The sequence below is a fragment of the Galleria mellonella genome, unplaced genomic scaffold (assembly GCF_026898425.1).
Source record: "Galleria mellonella isolate WM207_F2 unplaced genomic scaffold, CSIRO_AGI_GalMel_v1 utg96, whole genome shotgun sequence".
NCBI lineage: Eukaryota > Metazoa > Arthropoda > Insecta > Lepidoptera > Pyralidae > Galleria > Galleria mellonella.
In genome coordinates, this window is record NW_026442179.1 from 5,563,935 (window position 1) to 5,589,512 (window position 25,578).

General features: G+C 33.9%; 1 protein-coding gene across 10 annotated transcripts in view; it reads left to right on the forward strand.

The window, feature by feature from the left end:
* Positions 1–25,578, forward strand: part of LOC113517711 (probable phospholipid-transporting ATPase IA) — a 125,935-nt gene that overhangs the window by 36,446 nt on the left and 63,911 nt on the right. The window contains exon 1 of one of the 10 annotated variants that reach the window (XM_052902751.1): positions 2,581–2,843. The exons of 7 other annotated variants lie outside the window; for them this stretch is intronic. In XM_052902751.1, coding sequence (XP_052758711.1) covers positions 2,735–2,843 — 109 coding nt within the window. In that variant the 5' untranslated portion in view covers positions 2,581–2,734. Of the gene's footprint in view, positions 1–2,580; positions 2,844–6,862; positions 7,122–21,707; positions 22,138–25,578 lie in introns of those variants that run through there. 2 more of the 10 variants (XM_052902753.1, XM_052902752.1) reach the window with 2 other exon arrangements.

Consider the following 25,578-nt stretch of genomic DNA (forward strand, 5'->3'; position numbering starts at 1 on the left):
GTTTTATATGAGACAGATAAGTGGCAAGAGGTTAGTGATTATAAAATATAAATTATATATATATATATATATATATATATATAAATATATATATATATATATATATACATATATATAATATACATAATCTAGTTAATTTAACAATCGATAAATAATATTTAATCATCGATAAATTTTTGTAAGTCATATTGCATAAGGCGAGTTTTAAAAATATATAATTATAAATAAAAATAAAAATTCAGGAACTAATACCTTGCGTCCAACTCGTGTCTTATTTTTTTTTTTTTTATGAAAATGTGATAATTCGTCAACGTAGACAGTTGAGATTGCTTTGCAATTTTTTCTTTGAAATATAGACTCGACCATCTCTGTGATTTTGACACAAGCGATCTTCGCTCTAACAACTCTCTTGTTTTCTCTATTCCACATCATCGCTCTTTTTTTCTTTCTAAATCCTTCACTCTTGAGGCCTCACGACTCTAGAATGCGCTACCATTGACATAAATGTCTAACAAATTTGCTTTCAAAAAATCAACGACCCCCTTACGAAGCAGCTGTGTAAGCAGTTTGTATATATTTGTATATATAACAGTAATATTTGTTTAGTGTTGTCACATCATACATGATCATATGTATGTGTAGTTCTCCATTGTATGTATTATATAATTTATTAGTCAATATAGATACGTCTGTAACTCTTTATCTAAAACAATTTATAATTTTCTTCACTGCGGGCAATAAAGAATAAGTGGATAAAAATAAAATAAAACATCTGAGCGTTTTATTAGGTAAGAATCTTACATTACCCGCTCATTCTATTTTCACGAGAAATAGATATGGTAACAACACCTTACTTACTCACTATCTGTAAGGGGTAAGGGATTGTTAGCAAATGGATTTAACAGCCCTATTGCTAACAATATAACCCAATTGAGTCGACCTCCACACGGTTCGCCTTGGAAACTATCGTGGTCAATTCTTGTAGAATTCATCACGATGGGCTAAAAGACCTGCTTTCATTCTCACTTATCGTCTATCACTGGTGCCCCGCCAGCGTATACTGATAGCGCAGGCGGGGTTACCATTACATTATCACCCATTAAAAAAAAAACTATCAGTAATTGATAAATGTACGTGGCATAGCAAGCGTCGTCAAAATGCAAACGGTTACAGAATTTACATTTAAAATTTAAAATACAAAGAGAAACAACGCGCGTCCTGTTATTATTCGTGGCGCCTCGGGCCACCGGCTGATACAAACGGGCGAAGCGAAATATTTATTTATCTTCCGAACATACACGTCAGGTGTTAAAAAATATGTCACATTGAACATTGTCGTGTAATACTATTGCAGTGTATTGAGGTACTTAGTATACCTTCGCGCCATATGTTTGTGAGATAAATTAGAAATACCATTTTCCATCTATTTTTTTTTATTGTAGCAAACAAAGTTAAACTATATATGTATATGTGTACATGTATGTATATGTGTATATGTATGTATGTGTGTATGTATGTATGTATTTGTATGTGTAAATATGTATATGTATATGTGTGTGTAGGTGTATGTATATAAATATAATAATGAGTGGGGATAATATTTATATTATTATATGTATCACAACTCCCATATTTAGAACTAACAAAATTTTTCATCGTGCCTGCCACCAAACTGTTTATAATTACTCCTCTCCATCCAAAGGTTGCCTGGAAGAGATCGCTCTTAGCGATAAGGTCGCCCATTGTTTTCTCATTGTGATTATTTTTTATAATTGTTTATATTTATAATAAGTTTACTATTGTAATCTTTTGAAGGAAACAATAAAGAATATCTATCTATCTATCTATCTATTTAAACTTTATATGGGCAGTCTGCGTAACAATGGCCGAGAATGTTTCTTGCCGTAGTTTTATCTCTTTTGTGTTAAATTTTGCAATAATTAGAAAAAAAATGTTTTTATTCCACATTGTAGTCTTTTTGTTAAACATATTTTTTTTTCGAAAATGTGTACTATAAAACAATTCTTTTTTCGCTTCAATCGTAGAAATGTTCACCGTCTTACTATAATTATCTAATAAATAATTCAAAAATATTAAGTTTAGTTCATACAGCATCCGTGCTGTTCTGCTCTAATATGGAAAATTTATACGATTTACAGTTTAAATTATTAACTATATTTAATATACATAAGCTTTTTTACGAATAATTTAAATCTAAATAAATATAATACATCTCAAGTACATTTAAAAGTACCCGTAAGCGGCGTACGTGTATGAAAATATTGAAGTACGTGGATTAAGCGAAAGAGGTTTGTTTGAATCGAAGCATTTGACGTTTCATAGTTTCTGCGTAACCTAATGGGAGACAGGCGTGACAGATATGTATGTACATTTATAATACTAGATATAGCTGCCTAATCTATCAGATATAAACATATAATTATATTAAATTACAAAATATTCAATTCAATAATCTAAGATAAAATCGTGAGTGTAAAAATAATTACTTACAAGTTGCGTAAACTAAACCACGAATCTTCTCCACAGTTGGCAATCATAAGTGCATTTAGGTTTAAATACGATGCCGAAGTGTTCATAGTTACTCCCGTGGTGTATTGAGTGTAGTTATACTTCAAGTGTGTACGTGGAGTTATACTAGCCGGGAGTGCGGCAGTAAGGCAACATGTCGGCGGGTGTATGTGTGTAGTGATGCCTCCTGGCTGGTGTTCTGGTGATGGCGTGGCCGGCTGGCTCGGTGGAGCTGCCACTGCAACAGGTGGCCAGTGATGGCGACCGCCTCGCTGTGCCGGGCACTACCGTCATCGATGGGCACACGCGACTCAGTAAGTTTTTTTATACGGCGTGAAATTCTTTATCTGTTTTTGTCTTTAGTTTATTACTTGGTTATAATACTTTTATTCTAAATCCTTTACTGACCAGGCAGTTCGACTGTGGAACTCGCAACCTATTTGGTGCGCTCAAACTCTCACTAGCTCCAAAACATCTGTTAACTACTACTGTTCTACTACTTCTTCCTTTAGTATTAATTTTCTGTGTTCTATCTTCATTTTTCTTCGTTATTAATCTTACAGAACCAAGATCCTACAAAAAACTAATCAGCCGTTTGCTTTCTCTAATACCTGCCCGTCTTGATTTGTGTACATATCGCTGTGTAGAATGTCAGCTACAAAAATATCGTATACCATATGTGTAATTAATTATAATTTAAAAATTATATGAATCTACTAATTATATTTTGAAATAAGAAATAAATAAATAAATGGTTATCGATCTATTTTAAAGCAAATACAACATAAATCTTGAAAATAAACATCCCATTTACCTAATTAAAATTATAGCTCTGTTTTTTGCTAAGCCGTAGTAAGGTCATCATCATTTCAGCCATTATCCGTCCACTGCTGGACATAAGCCTCCCCCATAGACTGCCATAAAGAACGGTCCTGAGCAACCTGCATCCACTGACTGCAGGCCAGTTAACCCATCCTGACGAATTCAACTAGAATTAGCCACGATGGTTTCCAGGATGGTTATATATATATATATATATATATATATATATATATATATATATATATATATATATATATATATATATATATATATATATATGAAGTCTGTACACTACTACTACTACCCGTAAGACTGATCGCCAATAAGTCCAATTTCAAAATTAATTTCCAAAAATTCTTAATTGAGAGGCAAAAGTTAGACATTCCTGCAAGTTACCTCCATGTTCCATTTGTCTGCTAGTGAACTGTCATATCTGTCTGTTTACTGTATATTAATCTTTTTTTTTATTGTACGGATAGTCTGGTAATATTATTTTATTATTACCCTATTCCCTTTGGCCGCAACAGAATATCAGTGCTTTGCTCTTTTGAGGGCGAAGCAGTAAACTGAGTTGTGGCCATTTTCTATTGCTATGGCACACTCACAAACGAAAGTTGTATTTGGCTTTGTGTATTTTTTTGTCATTTATTTTGTCTTGCTTTTCTTTTTGTGTATGTATGTTGTAATTTGTGTACTGTTAGTAATGCAAATAAATTATCTATCTATCTATCTACTAAATTGATTTTGATATCATTTCTACGGGACCTATTTGTAAGTATATCTTTTCAGATAAAATCCAAACCAGTTTCACAACTAACGGAGTTATCTCACAGCAAACATAAAAAATACACAACTGAATTAGTACCTTTTTCCTTTTCAAGTCGTTTATAAGTAACACCCATTATTTTTAATATCAGCAAGGGATTGCGTAGCATGAAACATTGTTAACTATTTGGTACCAATCATTTACATTGAAAGGTGATCAATAGTGGAAGGTGTGTTATTGTTCCGTATTGTTAGCTATCACCTAATAAATATGCGCATCAATTAGATATGATGGCGACAATTAGTTTTTTTTATTTAATTAGAAATGCTAGATTTTACAGTCACGTAACTTGGTTGTAATAGCAAAGTCGGTACAGCAGAGGTTGGCTCTAATATCTTTTATTTTATACTTAGGTATAATGATTCAAAAATAATGCTGACATTATTTTTTTAATAACTTCATCTCCTTATGGGAGAGGCCTATGTTTCAGCAGTGGGCAATGAATGGCTGATATGGTATTGTATGGTTGTACTATACGATTATGTTTGTAATATTTCGAAATATACTATGCAATATTATTAATCTGTGATAAATTTGAGATTTACCTTTGACAATACTTCAATCCACGGTACTTGATATTTATATATTATGATATCATAATAACCGCTCTGAAATTGATTTCCTCAAGCGGGCACTTTTATCAACCGACGCTATGACGTCTACGAATGATACGACGTTTCATTTCTTTCGTTCGTTAATCATACATCAACGATCGTAAGGCATATCCACAGACAAATTGATTAGTCGAGTCGACATGACGAGGAATCGACCCGACGGACCGGCACACTTCAAAACCTTGATATTTTATTTCTAAAGCGACTTCCGAAATAGATTTTTTTATACCACGAAGGTGGTGAACAAGCATATAGTCTGTCTGATAGTAAACGGTCACTGTAGCCGATGGACGCCCGCAACACTAGGGGTGTCACTTCCTCGTTGTCCACCCTGATGAAAACCTTAATATTGGTCCTTTTTATACAACCCTATACTGTAGATGTACCCCTGTACTTTTAGGCAAGGAACTTTTTTTTTATACCACTGTGGTGGCAAACAAGCATACGGCCCACCTGATGAACTTACTCCACAGCCTGAGTGTTCACGGGGGAAAACTTCTCTAAAGATTCTCAATTTATCTAATATTTGTACGGCTATATTACGCGACTTTATTTCACAGTTCTTTTTTCAAAGCGATAGAGTTAACTCCTATAAAACTAATGTAAATTAAATATGAGATGAAAGGAAATATCCAAAGTTGTAAAGCAATTTAAACACAGTATTAACTCCAGCGTTGGCCCCAAATTAATTTTGGAGACTGACTTTAGAGAGAGATGCTTGTTGAGTAACAAACTTTACCTATAGACACGCACTTACGCGTTTTCGAATTCAAAGAATTTCAGTATGATAATCTACGAAACACATCTTCACCCAACGGTCTTTGTACACAATTCATTAAACTTAAATAAATTTAATGTTGGTCTTATTCAATCTATATTAGCTGAACCTAAACCAAAAATTTTTGAACATCTCTATAAATTATTGATGCCCATTAACTCTTCTCTTTCCGTGTCTAGGGAAAGTAGATAAAGTTTTGTTTGAGAAATCAGTTCAGGGTACGATAGGGCTGATTTACCTGAAGAAGGTAAAAGGCCTTAAAAAAATATAAAAAAAAGTCGCTTGGAGGTGGGCGTCTTAGATATGTATGAGTATGTATGAATGAAATCGCTAAAGCACCCTTGTGTTTGGAAAAAGGCGTCTTTTCAAATAAATAACACAATTATTGACCTAGTGCAACCAAAAATATAACGTCAAAGCAAATGTAATCTTGGTTTAATGGCCTTAAACCTTCATTGCATACTCGTGAAAATGACAACCGAAAGCGTTTGTATAGAACGATAGCTCTATTAGTGTTTTTTTTTTTCTATATATTACAAGAGCCACAAAGATGTTGTAATAGTAAATACGTTACTTTAAATATCTCTTTCGAACTAAATGTTTTAATACAACCTTGTTGTAGGTATATTGTGTGATGTAGAATAAGTAGAGAAAGGGCAGACGTGAACAGCGACTTTGTTTGTTATTTATTTATTTATTCTTTTTACTAATAACATTACAAAAAATGTTTACTAGAAATTAATTGTATACAGCATTCTCTCCCTGTCAACATTTGGAAAAAACAGAAATGTAATACTACGGTAGAAGGTATTGGAAACTGTTGTGGAGTAAATAGCTACGGACATAACGTATATTTGTTATATACTATTTAGTTATATTTTTTTTAATGGATGATAATGGAATGGTAACCCCGCCTGCGCCACCGCTATACGCTGTTGAGGCACCAATGAGGGACGACATGTGTGGATGAAAGCAGGTCAGTTAGCCCATCGTAACGGGAGTCACAAGAATTAACCAAAATAGTTTCCAGGGGAAACCGCGTGGAGGTCGACCTGATGTTACTAGCAATGGAGATGTTAGATGTCTTGTTTACATACTGGCTGGTGTATTTCACATCAGCCAATATATGTAAACAAGTTAATTAAAGGCCGCTAACTAAAAATTATCACCACCTCACTTAACTTAAACTTAATTACGTTCAACCAACCGATCCCTAATCCACAATTTGGTCCGTTTGCTAAATTATTCCATCGGTTTATGTAACTGGTCTTTGCGGAGTCACTTATACGGTTTATACGGCTTCGTGTCACTCCAGTAGGTTACAAGCGGCCACGGGCATTACAACTATCGTCATGTTGGTACAAATCCTTATATTTATGTACATCGCAACATGCCTGTTGTTCTACGTCGCCCACGTTATAGATTACTACCTGAGTTCCCTCTAATTCTGGAACGTTCTCTGTTCGCGAGTGGAATGGTTCTGTTCTCGGTGTGGTTCGATCAAGGATGTTGAGGGTCTTGCGACCGATTCTGGCAAGATTCAAACGACTCGGTGAGTTGGTTCGAAATGTTCTTATTGTACGCAAATAACTAAGTAACTTCACTTAGCGTCGCCAATATTTTTTACAATTTTGGGTAAAAATTTTGCAGTTTTGGATAAACATTTTGGAGAAAAGAAATTCTTAAAAAAATCATTGGTGAAAAGTGAAATAGGTCTGGAGAAATTTGGATATTTCTTGACAGTTTGATATTTGTAAAACATGTAAAGATATATAAATACAATAAAATATACGAAAGAAGGTTGCAAGACAGAAGATAGAAAAGAGAGTGTAAAATAATCTAAATATAGAAATGGAAGGAATAAGAAGACTTTGTACAAAAGTCGTTTGCTTAGGTTCCTCTGTCCCATTCGTGTTTCAACCGTAAAGCAGTTATGTTTGCATGGCTGTGTTTCGGTTTCAAGGGTGGGATATAGCATGAATTTATAAGGTACAGAGGAATAACACCCGAATCCTCAGGAATGGCAACGCATGGAGGGTATTATGGGCGAAACAGTATACTCTGTTATGTCCATGGTACTGCTCATGTCTATAGGCAACGGTTACCTATTTCCTTCAAATGGGCCGTAAGCTTATTTGCCACTCTAAGTAGTATAAAAGAATAATCACATTCGGAAAAATAATTTTGACTTTTAGGTAAAAATTAAAAATGGCATCCTGCAACCCAAGATTAACAGAGTATTGCAAAGACTGTATGGGAGTACAAATATTTTGCTAACTCGTAATAGATAATGATTCTTATTGGTGATGATAGTTTAATATTGACTAGATTGTTTATGTATCTTCACACTAGATCTATTATTTTTCATTCAAAAATTGCATGATCTAATTGATAACGACAGGTCATTTTAATGGATTGAAAACGGAATTATCACCCCACCTGAACCTACGACCTATCTATCGGTCTACGTTAGCAGAATACCAGTAAAGGATGATAGGTGAAGATGAAATCAGGTAATTTAGCCCATCGTGACGAATTCACCAGGTGAATTGATTCACAACTTCAATGATTTTCACGGAGAATCACACAGAAATCGATCTGATAATATATTTCTAGCGACCACTATAGGTCAGCCTGTCTTTCTCGATATTTTCGAATCTCTCTGTCTCGCTCATGTTTTGCCACAAAATATGAGTGAGATAGAGATATATTTAGATAATGATGATGATAATAGTTTCATCATCATCACCTTTACACACGTGTTCGTACGGTCATTCAAATGTAATACTATTCATAAAACTGCAAATGGTCATGATACAGCAATGACGTATAAGAACTTTTCATGGTAATTGATCATTCATATTCAGCGATAATTCCATTTCATTTTATTATAATGTCTGTCATAATTTTCACATATATTGATGTCAATAGAACACCTCTTTTCTTAATTTTCACATATATTGATGTCAATAGAACGAGCACTCAGGTTATAGAATGAGCTCTCTATCGAGGTTTTTCCAAGAAACTACAACACGGGGTTCTTCAAGAAAGGGGGTAAAGAGGTTTCTTCAGAGTCAGTAACACGCGCTTAATACCGTAGCGAAGGCGTTTATCGGTTACAGTAACTGCTTACCATTAGGTGGGCCGTTTGCTTGTTTGCTACCTTAGTGGTATAAAAAAAACTTCGTTTGTATTTATAAGCGTTACTAGCTTTTACTCGCGACTTCGTCCGTATAACCAGAATATGTTCGTTCACTAACCGGGATATAAAGTAGCCTCTCTCCTTCTGCATCCCATATACTACATGTATATCAAAATTCGTAGTGATTGGTTAAACTGTTAAGAAGGTATAAGGTACCAATAAGCTAATAATCAATAATCATGTAAATAACCATCCAAATGTTGCCTGGAAGAGATCGCTCTTAGCGATAAGATCGCCCATTGTTTTCTCATTGTGATCATTTCTTGTAATTGTTTATATCTATAATAAGTTTACTATTGTAATTTTTTGGAGGAAACAATAAAGAGTATCTATCTATCTATCTACTATGTCAAGCATAGACCTGTAACTCCAAGGTGATTCGATACAATCGAAGATCTTCATTTATCCCACGATCTTTTGAATTAATCTTTTTAATATAAGCTGAAGGAACAATTTGAATTAATTCTGAATTTTTTAATGATACTGTTGACTGCGATTAAAAAAACTAAGTTAGACACAATTCTTTAAACGTCCATAATTTATTTAATGGAACTGCACTGTCAGATATAATATATAATGGGATAATGAAGGGCAGCGGCTGGAGTGCGGGCGTCTTAGCCTTGTGAAGCCCCACGATCGATCGCTCTTGACTCCAGCCCACAATGCCACGTGCCTTGATCGTGGTCTCCTCGCTCGTGGGCAGCTGTCCGCTGTCCAATTACAGTTGAGAAAGTGGATTTGTTTTATTACGAACTAATTGTCATGCAATTTGGTAGGCAAAAGGATTATTCTTTCTTAGTATTATACTACTCTGCAAAACTTGCTTTATCTACATCTATATTTGTCATTATTTGAAGTTTAAAGTAACACACACACACAAACTCGCGCGCGCACGCGCACGCTCACACACACACACACACACACACACACAGAGAGAGAGAGAGAGAGACACACACACACACACACACACACACACACACACACACACACACACACACACACACACACGCAAGCACGCACGCGCGCACGCACGCACGCACGCACGCACTCACGCACGCACGCACACACGCACGCACACACGCACACACATACACATACACACACACACACGAACACATACACACACACTGTGGATACAGCAATTTGAACAAATAGGAAATGTACGAATCGATACATTTATACAATATACAAATACAATATACAATATACAATATACAATATACAATATACAATATACAATATACAATGTGAATGTGGAAGCATGCAATGTTTATTTTGGCATTGTTTTGAGCACAAAATAATGTTCAATATTTAATTCTGTCACAACAATCCCCGTCCGCATAGTAAAACCGCAAACAGCAAAAGGTGTTCTAGCTATTTCTACACTTTGGTAGGCGTTGATTTAAATGCCGATAAATGTAATGTATGCCAATAATATACTAAAGCAAAGACTTTGATTATTAGAATTAGCTAATCTCTGGAGCTACCGGTCGGATTTCAAAAATTCTTTTTGCATTTGATAGGTCATTCCTTGATTTAGGTTATTCAACATCACAATAATACAATCTTCCCATAAAATAATATCTAAATGACAATTAATCTCGTATAAAAATTTATTGCTTGTTTTAAAAGTAAACGGAGAAACAGAGAGTCGCGGCCATTCACTTTATTTTGTATAATTTGTTTCTTTATTTAAGTCAAACATAGTACCATATGATATATATATACATATGATAATTACACAGTTGAATAATAATTTATCAGCCAATAAAGTTTGCACAAATATATAATACTAGTGATAGAAAGAAACAAAAATAGAAATAAAAATAAATACTATTAAAAACTACAGCAGCATTGTCAATAATACTACTCAGACATAAAAAAATTGGAAAGTTTCATATTCCAGCGATCTAACATTACACCGGGGGGTGAGGGGGGGGGTTGTTAATAATGGAGACCAGGGACCCCATTGCTAGAAAATACCTAACCAGGTCGACCTTCACTTTGTCCCCCCTAGAAACCATCGTGCTGAATTCCAAGTGTATTCATCACGATGGGCTAACTGATCTGTCTTTTTATCCTCACCTATCATCCTTCACTGGTGCGCCGTTAGTATATACCGTTAGCACAGGCGGGGTTACCATTCCAACATCACCCATTAGAAAAAAAGCATTACATCGGAAGAGCAAAATGTTTTATAATATAGTATAAGTAGGTATATATACTAAGTAGCTGTATGTCGAATTTCGAGTCAATATGTATTATGTTGCGTCGCTAGCAACATAATATTGGTTCCAACTTCGACTGCAATTAAAAATACGTTTGAACACGGTTGGCTCACGAATTGGACCGGAATAGATGCAAATTGCAAATAGATACGTTCACAGTGCACATTTTCATAGTATAATGGTTTCGTTTGAGAATAATTAATTAATGACCGAATATTAATTTTTAGTATATCGATATTTGTACCAATTTTAAAAATTCTTTTGTGTATATGTATATGCAAAACAAAAAAAAAATTAAAAATTGATTAACATTATATTTATTTATTAATCTACACTAATATTATAAAGAGGAAAGATTTGTATTTTTGTGTGTATGTATGTTTGTTATGAATAAACTCAAAAACTACTTTTCCGATTTCAAAACTTCTTTCACCAATAGAGAGCTACATTCACTCTGAGTAACACAGGTTATATTTATTACTATATTTATTACTAGAAAAGAATATTAGATTCCTTACTAAAACTTTAGTAACGTAACTCGAGGTGTAAAAAAATGCTATAAAATATCTTTCGTTGCGTGCGCTGCGGAAACTATTAGTGATAGAACAAAAGTATGTTCTACAATATTGAAGAAAATATCAATAACTACAAAAAACTTCACGATACTATGTTTCCAACTATTATCGTTATGTCACAATAACCATTTTTTAAAATGTTGTAAAAATATCCACCCGTGCGAAGCCAGGACGGGCCGCTAGTTTAAACAATAAAATATTTCATAAAACATCACTAAAGCCTAACTGCGGTTGCCAATCTGCCTACCAAGCGTGGCTACTATTGGCAAACTCCCCATAAAGCGGGCTTTGCCTGTGTTCCTATGTTCACCAGTGGACAGCTTATGGTTGATAAAATGATATGTATTGTAGATTAACTCAATCCTGTTTTGGTACCATACTAACACTAATTTATTTAAACTTTCGCATTACATGCTGTACAGTTTATTATGCTAGGTTTACTTAAAACGCTGATAATGGATTAGTAACTCCGCCAGCGCTATCGGTATACTTTGGCGGGGCATCAGTGAGAGATGATAGGTGAAGATGAAAGCAGGTCAATTAGTTAGTTAGAATTAACTACAATGGTTTCCAGATAGTAACGTGTGGAAGTTGACCTGATAGGGTACTTTGCTAGCAATAGGGCTGTTAGACCCCATTACTAACAATCCCTTTCCCCCTATTATGGTAAGTTTATTTATAAGAGAAGGAAATTAACGCGATCATTTAAATAATGATAATTTACCTTACCTGGACCATGGCGGCTTTTCAACCAGATTACACCGAATAGCGAAATCATGCCTCCACTTCCGTGGCAAAAGTATTTGTTTTTAATTCTTTTTTTTAACATAATGCAAATTGACAGTTCGTGGTTCTATAAATATAGTTCATGACGTACAAAAGCATGCATTTGGATAATGTGCGCATACGCAATACGCTGACAGAGCATTTTTATTCCAGATTAATATTATATTATATTTATTACCAGATGGATATAGGTATTTTACCAGAGGGAGACTTTGTACAAAAGTCGATTGCTTGGGTACCTCTGTCCCATTCGTGTTTCAACCGTGAAACAGTTGTGTTTTTTGGCTGTTTTTTTAATATAATGTAAATTGACAGTTCGTGGTATCATTAAATATAGTTCATGACATAGAAAAGCATGCATTTGGATAATGTGCGCATACGCAATACGCTGAGAGAGCATTATTATTCCAGATTAATATATAGGCTATTTTTTAACCTAATTCACGGGCAAAGCCGCAGGATACTATTTGTGATGCAACACATAATATAAGGTCACCAACTATACTTATTTACTGAATTTTGTGCTCTTTTTTTGCTGACCGTACTCTTTTCAAATCTTGTACTCTAAAAGTACTCATTTGTATAATTTTATACTCATATGTATTTCTAAAACATTTTTTTAGATTATTTTATTTGACAAAAGAACATATCTCACATGAAAATTTAAAAATTTTAATAGAAATTTCCTTATGTTGTCCACTAGGCACTAATGCTGCTGTTGAAAGGGTATTTTCACTTGGAAATGATTATTGGAACAGTGAGAAGTCGCAACTTTCTGTAAAAACATTATCTGCCGTCTTAACAGTCAAATTTAATATGCAGAATGAAAGTTGTTCGGATGCGGCTACATTATTAGACGAACATCCTCGTTTAGTAAAAAAATCCACCCAGAAGAAAAATATGTTTTTAAAAGAAAATAAAGTTTTCTTTTCTTTTTCTTCACCTATGAAATAATTGCAAAGTGTACTCTTTTTAAACAAAAAATAGTTGGTCACCTTACGTAATATTATGAGTTTATTTACGAATTACATAAACTTCGATTCCGCCACTAACCTCACGTCAAAGCCTTAAAGTGCAAAATTTAATTGAAACTTCAATGGAAGCAGCATCGCCGTGGGATATGCTCGCCAAAGGTTTGACTCGCCCCCCACCTGAAGGTGTATTAGTTGTCGAACTGTAATGCGTCTGTAATAACTTGGTTAACTGCTGCGGGTCTCCCACAATGGTCTGCCAGTTAATACATTGTTTCATTCTGAAGCTAGTTAACCTGTGCTAGCTTAGCCTATCGCAAGTACCTAATAGTAGCCGCGGGGGGGGGGGGGGAGGATTGTTAGTAATATGGACTACTGGTCCCATCGCTAGCAATATATCCTGTCAGGTCGACCCCCACGTGGTTCCACCTGGAAACCATCGTGCTGAATTCCAGGTGTATTCATCATGATGGGCTAACTGACCTGTCTTTTCATTCTCACCTATTATCCCTCACTGGCAGCGTATACCGTTAGCGCAGGCGGAGTTACTATTCTATCATCATTCATAAAAAAAAAAAGAAATATTCGCGAGCTATCCAGATATGAAAAATTATAAAAGTCTTCAATATTATATTAACTTGTCATACAATATATTCTATGATAATATTTATGCTTAAGGTTGGCAACATTGTTAATTTAATAGCTTGTAGATTTTTAATAAGTTTCGAATCCCTGTACACGTTCTGTGTAATGGCGTCTACCTATATTATTTTTTTCTTTTAAAACAATTTTTCAATTATAAAATAAAGTTATTAAAGTATGCAAAGCATATTTCAATGTTTAACGACATCGTTAATAATAATAAGTTACAACAATCACACCAATTGTCTAATCCTCAAGCTAGGATACTTCTATTCAGAAAGATTAGGTAACCAACACGTGGTTGGGATCATAACCCGAACCCCCAGATCAGGCATCGAACCCGGAACCTTATTTACAAAAAACAACATGCCACGAAGGTCATATAATTTGACATGTCACGCAGACCACACAATTTAACGCTGTAATGATTTCTAGTGTGGGACAGCGGGGGTGATATATCAGGTGGCTCCCACTTGCCCCCTCTATAACACGTTGTTAGTATCCTCATATACATATACATTGCGTATCGACAGTCGTAAATAATCCAATCATTTGACCATTAACACAGAGCCAAATTACAAAAGCGACGTGTCACCGTCACACAATACATTGACATACAGGGCAAGTGGCAACTGCGTGGACACTTTTAATTGTTCAAAATACATCCATGCATAATTAAGTTTTTAGGCTTCAGTATTTCATAAGAATTTAAATCAAGGAAGGGATACCTTGTTTTTTTCTTGCGGATTCTTAACACAGCAGTTGTGTTTGCATGGCTGTAAATGTTTACGGAATAACACCTGAGTCCTCAGGAATGCAACGCATGGGGGTATCATGGGCGAAACAGTACACTCAATTCAATTCAATTTATTTTATTCGTTACAATATTGCATTGTGTTGAATATTTTTGCAAGTGACAAGAAGATATCGTAAAATATAACAAAACAAAAAAAAACATGAAACAACAAAATAACCAATAATAATTGTCAAAAAATAACATTACAATCAATTTAAAAGTCATCAGTAAGGCATAAAATAATGAAAGAGTATTTTAAAATTCATCAATTGAGTAGATGCACCTTTCCAACAAAAGAGTATAAAGTTTTATTTTAAAAATTCTCCAATCTTTAATAGTTTTTAATATGGGCTTGAAACATGTTTCACTCTGTTATGTCCATGGTACTGCTCATGTCTATAGGCGACTGTTACCACTTTCCATCAGGTGAGCCGTCAGCTTGTTTGCCATTCTAACTAAACATTATAAAAAAATAAAATAAAAAAAAACTCAGTCGGATTCTTAACACACGAATTCTTAACTAATCTTTTCATTAAGATCAAAGTGTAATAGCAATGTTCTGGAGGGAGAAGGCATTGTTAGTAATGGGGATTAGTAACTCCATTGCTAGCAATATACTATATCAGGTCGACCTCCTCGTGGGTCTAGCTGACCTGCTTCATACTCACCTATCATCCCTCACTGGTGCCCCGCCAGTGTATACCGATAGCGCAGGCGGAGTAACCATATCATCTATTAAAAAAATAGCAATGTTCTGAACCCAGTAGTAGAATCATAAAAGAAATAAAATTTAAAAGAGCTTGTAAACTATTTATACAAAGTTGGTTTCTATTCTTACTGGTCTAGTCTTAATAATATATATCTTGGGTTCTTAGTGTTTGATTAAATTTATCAGATTCTGGGGGCTCACCATGAAACACAAATTTGATGTTAAAATTACATGATACATATCGTTTAAAAATATTAAAAATACTAAAATATCTTTGCTTTGGACTTTTACGGTAGGATTTATGATAAACGAAATGTTAAGCTCCATTTACTAGTTCGATTTCGGTATGAACAAAAACACGAAATTGAGTCCGAAAATTCGGAATTTCATTTCATGGTAGACTTCCAGTTTAACCTGTTCTTTTTATTATTTAATTCTAAATTCATGATATTTTTGAGTCATGATATTTTTATTTTTCTAAAATAACTATGGCACTGATTACTCAACTGAGTTAAAACAAATTAGATATTCCATTCCTACTTTTAATGTAACCAGAGGGAGACTTTGTACAAAAGTCGATTGCTTAGGTACCTCTGTCTCATTCGTGTTTCAACCGTGAAGCAGTTGTATTTGCATAGCTGTGTTTCGGTTTGATGAGTGGGATATGGCGTGAATTTACTGGGTACAGAGGAATAACACCTGAGTCCTCAGGAATGGCAACGTATGGGGGGTAGGAAAAAGTTTTAGATATCGAGAGAAGCTGTGAGCTTTCATTCATGTTGAGCATAAAGGTCTTATGGCACGTGAGACAATGTCTCAAAATTCTAAATATTTTCTTATTGTTTTTTTATTATTTTAAATGTCTAAAATCGTTTTGCATTATAAAAATATTGCTTTACATTAATTTTATTATAGTTGCCTTAAACGTTTACATTCATATGATACACTTGAACTATTAACTCCATTTTGAAATTTTGAGCAACCATTTTTGGACCTCCTAATAAATAAAATAAAACTATTTTTTCAATTATTTCCATTGCAACATATGCGGGTCAATAATATATTCTTTAGTACCTTTTTAGTACGGAACCAGAAAAATACAATGATAGTTTATCCACATATTTTAATAATGTATCGAGCACAAATGGTACTCTGTGCATTTTTTTTTTTTATAATAATACATACCTCACAATTAGATACTCCAATCGTCTGATCCTCGAGATAGGGTGTACCCTGTGTTTTGAAGGACCAGGCAAAGAACAGGAGCAGTACAACTGACATAACCTAGACCCGACACCATTGAGTAAAGTTCGTGTACTATATTGAGCCAGTCGGGAATCGAACCATACAACGAACAAAGCAATGAGCCCATCACTGCATCACGGAAGTTGTCCATCAATTGCGATTTATTTTGTGGGAAGTAATGAATAAAATCACTAAAAGAAAAATTTAAAGAAGCAAATATTGTCACTATTCAATAGCTTCACAATTCATATATACAAACATTTTGTATATACGCAGGAATTTTCAACTGTTTTTTAAAAACAGCGATCTGAGCAATTTTAACACTAGATACAAATACAAACTTGCTGTTCCGAAGTATCGTTTAGAAAAAGTTAATAGGTCTTTTATGGGAACTGGCTTTAAATGTTATAATACCGGAGAGTATTTTGGACCTATTTTTTAATAAATTTAAAACTGTTATTAAAAAAACACTTATTGAACAAAGCCTATTATTGCCCACTAAACGATTACTTGATTGACCAACGTGCATGGTATTAGTCGATCATACACAGGCTTTTCAATGACCATGTTAGACACAGTATAATTAAATAAATAAACATAATGTTAACAGAGATTTATAAAAGTAACTGTTGAATTTCTTGCGGTATCTTCTCAACAGATAACTTTCCGAACCCTGCAGTTTTTTTTCAAGTTAATTTAATTAAAAATTATTTAAATTTAAATTTAATTATAAATATTGTTTGATTAATTTTGTTTCATTGATATGTATATGTATGTGTATGTATGTATATGTATGTGTATATGTATATATGTGTGTATATATATATATGTGTGTATATGTGTGTATATATATATATGTATGTGTATATGTGTATATATGTATATAATTTTCATATATTTTTAATTTGCAAAAGATGCTTTTAATTATAAATTTAATTATACAGCACTATCATACCTGCTTGTACAACAATTAGTCCATTACCTTAAGGTTGTCTTGAAAAGATTGCTCTCAGCAATAAGACCGCCTTACTGTACTTATACAATTGTATCGTTGTGTTTGTAAATTGTCTTGCTTATTTCCTATATTGTATAATGCAAATAAAGTATACTCATTCATTCATTCAAATATTTTTAAACAAGGGTACAATCAGAAGTTAGATTTAATATCTATAAAGTGAAACGTTTGATTCAAATTGAATAATTCATGGCTGTTAGTTGAACATGGACTCGGCGGAACACTGGTTCGCAAACAGGGACACCTCTCAAATTGCATCAGAAATTCTATTGTAGCCACTGTGTTAATTGTTGTCACAATCATTGACGTTCACGACTGGCTGGCTGCGATCAATTCACAAATTGTGGTTGTCTCGTTTTGCCTTGTATTAATTTCCAATAATTTAAAAGTAAATTACCTCCTTTTTTATGAGTAGTCTTTCTCAATGCGTAGGAAAATTATTAATTTGCATATTTTATACCTGACGTGTAACAAGCAATCTTCACATATTTTTTTTTGTCTTAATTTTTTTTTTTTATTTTATTTAATACAAAAAATCTACAGCTCTCATAAAAAATTACTTACATGCTAAGTCTGTTATGTGTATATGTATAGCCAATAACAGATTTTGATTATATAAATGGAAATTATAAGTCTAAATCAAGTAAGGCAAGTTAGAGTGGGTGTATGTGAAAGAGAATGAGCTCCCTGTCGAGGTTTTCCCAAGAGACTACATCATGGGGTTCTTCAAAAGAGGGCAAAGAGGTTTCTTCAGGGTCGGCAACGCGCGCGTATGTCCATGGTACTGCTCATCTCTATAGGCGACGGTTACCACTGTCCATAAAGTGGGCCGTCAGCTTTTTTGCCATTCTAAGTTGCATAAAAAAATCTATGTAACGTAAAAGTTAACATAAAGATATAAAATCAAATAAAATAAATTCATAAAAAAAACGGCTGTTGCGAACAGGTGCTTTATATACAATTCAGTCGCAAGTAAATTAAAATAACTTCATTTAATATTATCAATTAACTACAGCAGTTATATTTCTCACGATAACTTTAAATATAGCCCTACAAATACCTACATGACAGTTCAAACTAAAAAAGTTGATACAATTACAATCTAATACTTACATGACCAAAATAGATTGTAAATTCTAGTGAAGTTTTTAACGGACTTTAAAACATTTTAATTTATTAGGTTTACCAGAAGAAATTTTGATTATTGTTGTCGCCGTTTGATTCCGGCATAGAATAGGCCACCTCTTCCTTTCCCGTGAGTGTAGTAAGAAACGACTAAAGGTAATAATAGTCGAGGGATGGGCAGCAGTATCTCTCTTAAAACATCTCTAAGGTCTAACTGCGGTTGCTAATCCGCCTGGCAAGCATAGCAAACACAGCAAACACCCCAATAGAGAGAGGCCTATATTCAGCGATGGACAATTAACGGTTGTATGGTAGAGGTAATCTGATAGTATTATTTTATATATATATATATATATATACATACATACATATCTGTCACGCCTGTCTCCCATTAGGGTAGGCAGAAACAATGGAACGCCAAATGCTTCGATTCAAACAAACCTCTTTCGCTTCTTCCACATTCATCAATCTTGTCATACACGCTCGTCGGTTACGGGTACTTTTAATTTGGCCCTTCTTCAGCACGTCGCCTATTTGGTCGACATACGTCCGTCTAGGGCGGCCCCTACCGACATCTCCATTCATTCTTGCTCGATAAATCTCTTTCGTAATTCTTCTTTCATCCATCCTCTCCAAATGACCAAACCAACGCAACATTCCTTTTTCGATTTTGGTCACTACATCGACTTTCAGTCCACACTTCTCTCTGATCACACTGTTTCTTACTCTATCTTTTAAAGTAATACCACACATACTTCTCAAAGCTCTCATCTGTACAGCATTTATCTTACTTTCATGCTTCTTCTGCCATACCCACGATTCGCTTCCATACATGAGTGTTGGTGTCAGTACTCCTTGAATTATAGCAAGGCGAGCTTTGCTCGATACATTTTTACTTGACATAATCGAGAGCAATGCACCGTTAACACTGTTTCCCGCTTTTACTCTCCTCTCAATATCTCTTTCACACTTCCCATCCCTCGTAAACAAAGAACCTAAATATAGAAACTCACTCACTTGCTCCACTTTTTCATCTCCTATCATAATCTGGCATGCCGTTAAACTTTCATTCCTCTCAAAAACCATTACCTTCGTCTTCTTCGCATTTATTTTCATACCTTTTCTTGCATACGCTTCATTCATTATAGTCACCATTTGTTGTAATTCATACTCCGACGATGCAAAAAGTACTTGGTCGTCGGCGTATAAAAGAGTCTTAAACAGAGACTCATTCATCCTGAATCCACAATTAGATCCTTTCAAATCGGTCAAGCAACTGTCCATAAATAGGTTGAACAGCCAAGGAGACGCTACACAGCCCTGTCTAACACCGCGTTCAATGCCAAACCAGTCTGTATAGACTCCATTTATTCTGACACAGGCATTTGAATCCTTATATAAAGATTTGAATGCCCGTATCAAATGGCTGCTCACCCCATACATTGCCAGTGTTGACCACAGTTCATTCCTCTCCACTCTATCATAAGCCTTTTCAAGGTAAAACTAGTTGAATATATATATTTCAATGAAATTCTAAAGCCACTACCTGTTTTCTAATCGCTAATTACAGGTCTACAATCGCCATATAGATAGTGCAGCACTAATAGATCATATTTTATCTAAGTTTCTATGCGTAGCGTACATAGACTAAGAATAATAGTTATATACAATAGAACGAACGTTATTAATCTGCTGCGAAATTAATTATTGTGCAGACTAAGAATAAAAATCAATCAGTGTTTATAAAGGTTTATAAACAAAAATCTAATGTCAACCTAAAATAAACGTCATAACACATTGCGTTTTTTACCGTCAGGTGGAGCTAGCGTAGAGCATCCAACAGAATAGTGATGTTAATTCAAATATCGATATACTTGGAACTAACTCGTTTATTTAGTAGTTAATTTGTAAATTTTGAGTCCTAGATATATAATTCAAATTCTAATATAGATTCCATGTGACTATCAATAATTTATATACTAATTAAACGATTTATTACAAAATCTATAAACATTTGATAAACTTTGCATTGGCTATAATTATTCGATTACAGCCAATTCTTAGATCTTTATTTAAGCTGTCAAATTTAATTATTTATTTGCCAAAGATATCCTTTGAGCTAGATACAAGCGACCATGGTCCCTATCCGCAATGCATTGACCCAAATCCTTTATAAAAGATTTCGCTTCCGTTTCTCACACATCCGTAGTCATTCATAAGCAACATTGACGAAATTTTGATACAACCTGCTTGCATATTTTCTATATAAACTGTGTCGAATATATAATCTACTAATGCAAAATTTGTCAAATAATTGACATATCAAACATTTTCTATATACTAGCTTGTTCTGAATTAAGAAAAAGAGCAACTGGTGGTCTATCTTTCGGCCTCTTGTTGCTAATTATATTTGCATAAGAAGAAAAGAGGCGACCATATGATTTACAGTTTTTATTTTTGTAATATTCATATTAGGTAGTCAATAAGAATGAAAGTCTAATTCGCCTGAATTTTAGGCATGCTTCTAATATTTAATGGCATCACAACAATTTTATCATTCTTTCTATGTAATTCCTTGTTCTTAGAGTTAAATATAGAAAATTATATTGAAATAAGTGACAAATTGATTATTAACTTTAAAGAAAAATAGAAAATAAAGCAAAAATCGAATCGTTGATGCAAATACAGATAGGAAAATTTAATATAGCATATATTATACTCTCTGTACACATTTTTAAAAATAGATATTTTTTTAAATTGTGTATTTTTTTCGATATTCAATTTTTTTTAAATAGAATATCGAAATTATTTTTGTACCATCACTAGTTCAGTGGTGGGCAGTACAATCGATCGAATCGTTTCGTTTCTTTCGAACTTATCGACTTGTGATGTCAACACAAGAAACGCCTCAAATAAATTTCAATATTTCCATTTGGAGCAAAAAAAGAAATGTTTTTACCCTGACAGTGAACTATGATCATTACAACACTTATCAATATAAGTAAAAATGCTGACTATTTTTAGTGATGAGTGTTGGCCAATAAAAAGGAAATTCAAAAGTCTACTACGCGGTGATAATGTGTGTCAAATATAGTGCTATAATACTCCATAGAAGGTGTGGAGAATCGTGAACCTACCTAGTTTTGAGTACTGAATTGTGATAAAGTAGTGCCAATGGCTTTAAATGAGTGGTTCTCTCGGTTCTTTCACAACCACAACGTCATGGCGCCGTTCCAAAGGTTCTACCGGGCCATGGTCCTGAAAATGAACCAACGTGAGTACAGAAGTTCATCTATTATCTGCTGAACTGTACACTGAAATGTCTACAAACATGGATTGTTCTATGGGCATTGCAGGTCATGGGGTCATGCTTTCTCCTCTCAGTTATCCTATAAAACATTTCACTAGATTAAATATTTACATCTTTGGTATGATATAAATTATGTAGTAGTATATGTTCACCTGTTTTAACCTAAAAAAAACTTCATTTACAACCACTGGATTTGACAATATTTCTAAAATTTGAAAAACTAACAGCAGATTCTCCCACTTTTTTTTGTACTGACTTAGCAAAAATCCTTTTTAGTAAATGCAGAAACCTATGTAAAGAATTTTCTCGAGTAGTCTTTATCTAAAATGGAAGTGATAAATCAGCGAGCGATATTCTTCATTTATTTATACTACTCTAATATTAGAAATAAAAAGACATAGTGTAAACTGACACAGTTTTGTTAAATTATTTACATAATTTTTTAAACATGTTAAAGATAAATAAGTATTTAAATTGTTGTACTTCTCAAAATATAGAACAGTTCCTAATATTAATTTTTTGTTCTGAATGCTATTTGATATTTTGACGTTATAATTCATTATATTTAAACCGCTAACGGCTATCTGGAACTAAATTCATCGTAATTTATATTTACATGTGTTACGATGTTTGTAAACGTATAATTGTAAATGATAAGATATATAATATTTCGAGTGAATGGTTGCTCCAATTATTCTCGGAATAGTTGAAGGAGTTTTAACTATTATATTTTATCTTGTACCTTATCAAACTAATAGGATTGTGGTTAATATAGATAAAAAAATATTTTTAATATTTAAATAAATTTCTTATGAATATAATTATTATGTTTATGTAATTAATTAAGTTATTTATCTAATTTAAAATATGTCTTATTAACAATTATTGATATAATTTAATCATGAAGATAAATATACAGCATATGTTGATATCATCACTCGTACTTAACTGTCAATCTGTTTAATATTCAATAACTCATGCCAAGTCCTACATTTGGTATTCTAATACAGCTAGACAGCAAGCCTAAAGTATAAGTTTACCATGAAACATATAACCTTGACCTGTAGACCTGGAGGTTGCTGTTGCTTGACCTTGCCTCGTGCCCCAAAGGGCTGATAATGATCAGGGCATATTTTATTCAAAAACTTTATACTGGCAACTATTATTTTCTAACTGTTTATTTGTAATTGGGCAATCAATATGAATACTATGTACAATTGCTGTACTTATTAAATTTCTTTTTAAAAAATCCATTTATAATTTGCCTGCTACCTGTTTTATCTATTGTACATTGTTTATATTGTTTCATTTAGAGGAATTTTGAGTATTTTAATGTTTATTTCTGTACTATCCAGATAATTATACCATTTGTAGATGACAGACTGGCCAAAATTTGGAGTTACAGAAGGACATAGGTGTACAGGTAGAGATGAGAAGTCTAGCTCAGAGAACATCCTCTAGTCTAGCTCTCTAGTTAGGTAATCCTGAGAAGGAATAATTCTTAGTACTCAGCATAACTAGATAAAATACCTTGAAGACTTTTAATATTTACTTAGTGATATTGTTAGTATAGTAAGACAATTTCTGATGTAAAACCTTATAGTCTAGTAAATATGCTACCACCAATTTAAATGGAAACAAACATTATTAAAAGGCACTGCATACCCTCTGTTTAATGTCAACTCACCATTTCTTATAATTGACTGGGTCTGCACTGTTTCATAACAAATTTGCAATGATAATCCAACGTATACTTAGGACCTGTTTTTTTTATGTTAATGAATAACAGTGGAATGGCAACTCTACCTGCCCTAACGGTATACACCAGCAGGATACCATTGAGAGATGGTAGATGAGGATGAAAGCAGTTCAGTTAGCCTATTGTGATGAATAGTCCTGAAATTCAGCACAATGGTTTCCTATCTAGCTAGCAATAGGATTCTCAGTCTCCATTACTGACAATCCCTTTCCCCCCTGTATTGATATATTAGGTACTATATATGGCCACTTCAAAGAGTCTCTATTCAGTATAACGCATCCAAGTCATACCCAATATTTGAAAATGTTGGCCAACTTTACCAAGTTTTAAAGTTACGTGGCGATACCCAAAAAGACATTTATGGGATGAGGGAATGTAGTTCTTTCACGTGATTCATGAAATAAGCGATAATAGACGCTGATGATCAATGCCAGTCTCTGTCAACATTTGTTTTTTAACATTTAAAGAGAACGACCATTCCTTTACTTAGCAGTGACCTAGAGTCGCCGTCGTATGACATCGAGGCGAGTCTAGTGCGCCGACACTTATCCTTAAGGTCACCACGCACGAGTAGTTTTAATACGTATATACTCAAAGATTCTCTGTACAGTAATCGTGACCTAAATACATTTTTCTTGTAATCTCTATACTCCTCTCCATCCAAAGATTGTCTGGAAGAGATCGCTCTTAGCGATAAGGTCGCCCATTGTTTTCTCACTGTGATTATTTCTTGTAATTTTTTATATTTATAATAAGTTTACTATTGTAATCTTTTGGAGGAAACAATAAAGAGTATCTGTCTATGTATCTCTTTGCTTTACTCATTATTAATTAATGATCAATTTCTATATGAAAAGAAAATAAATAGCATGTCATCAATATTCATAACAAGATTTTATTACAATTTATGTTCCGTATTTTGTAAATTAAGTATGTCTTACCAATCTAGTTATCGTAATTTCACAATCTGAGATATTGGACAGATCACTGCAATAATTACCTTCATCATCATCGTGTCAGCCCTTAACTGTCCAGTGCTGAGCATAAGCCTCCCCCTTACGAGGTTTTGCCAGTAGTTGGCACGCTTGTCAGGCGGATTGGCAATCGCAGTCAGGCTTTAGAGATGTTTTATGAGGGACGTTGTTGCCCATCCTTTGCCCTCCCTTAGTTGGCTCTTACGACACCCACGGGATAGGAAGGGGTGGGCTATTCTATACCGGGATCACAGGGCCAATACTTACCTTACGCACTACATATGTATTCACCGGATAAACGGTATGTTATATTTGTCTATATAGGTGATAGTGAGTCCCGTCCTCTGATTTTCAACATCACAGCTGTCACAATTGCTGACTCATAGGGGTAATATTATCATTCGAAAACGAACCTAGATACGATGCCTAGTTCTACTGCATACAGTCGCATTTAGATTCCGTAATTAGGTATTTACACTTCGTTAATTGCAAGCTATTTAAAAGTTAAATTAGTGTTGGTTAACATTCTAGCAGGCCAGATGGGCTCACCAGAGGTGAACGTTGGAGGCGCTACGGATTCCGAGAAAGTTCTAGTACAGTATAAGTAATAATACTAAATTTCTAGATTAGTCTGTTTGTGGATTTGGGTAATCTAATTCGTATATTTCGGAA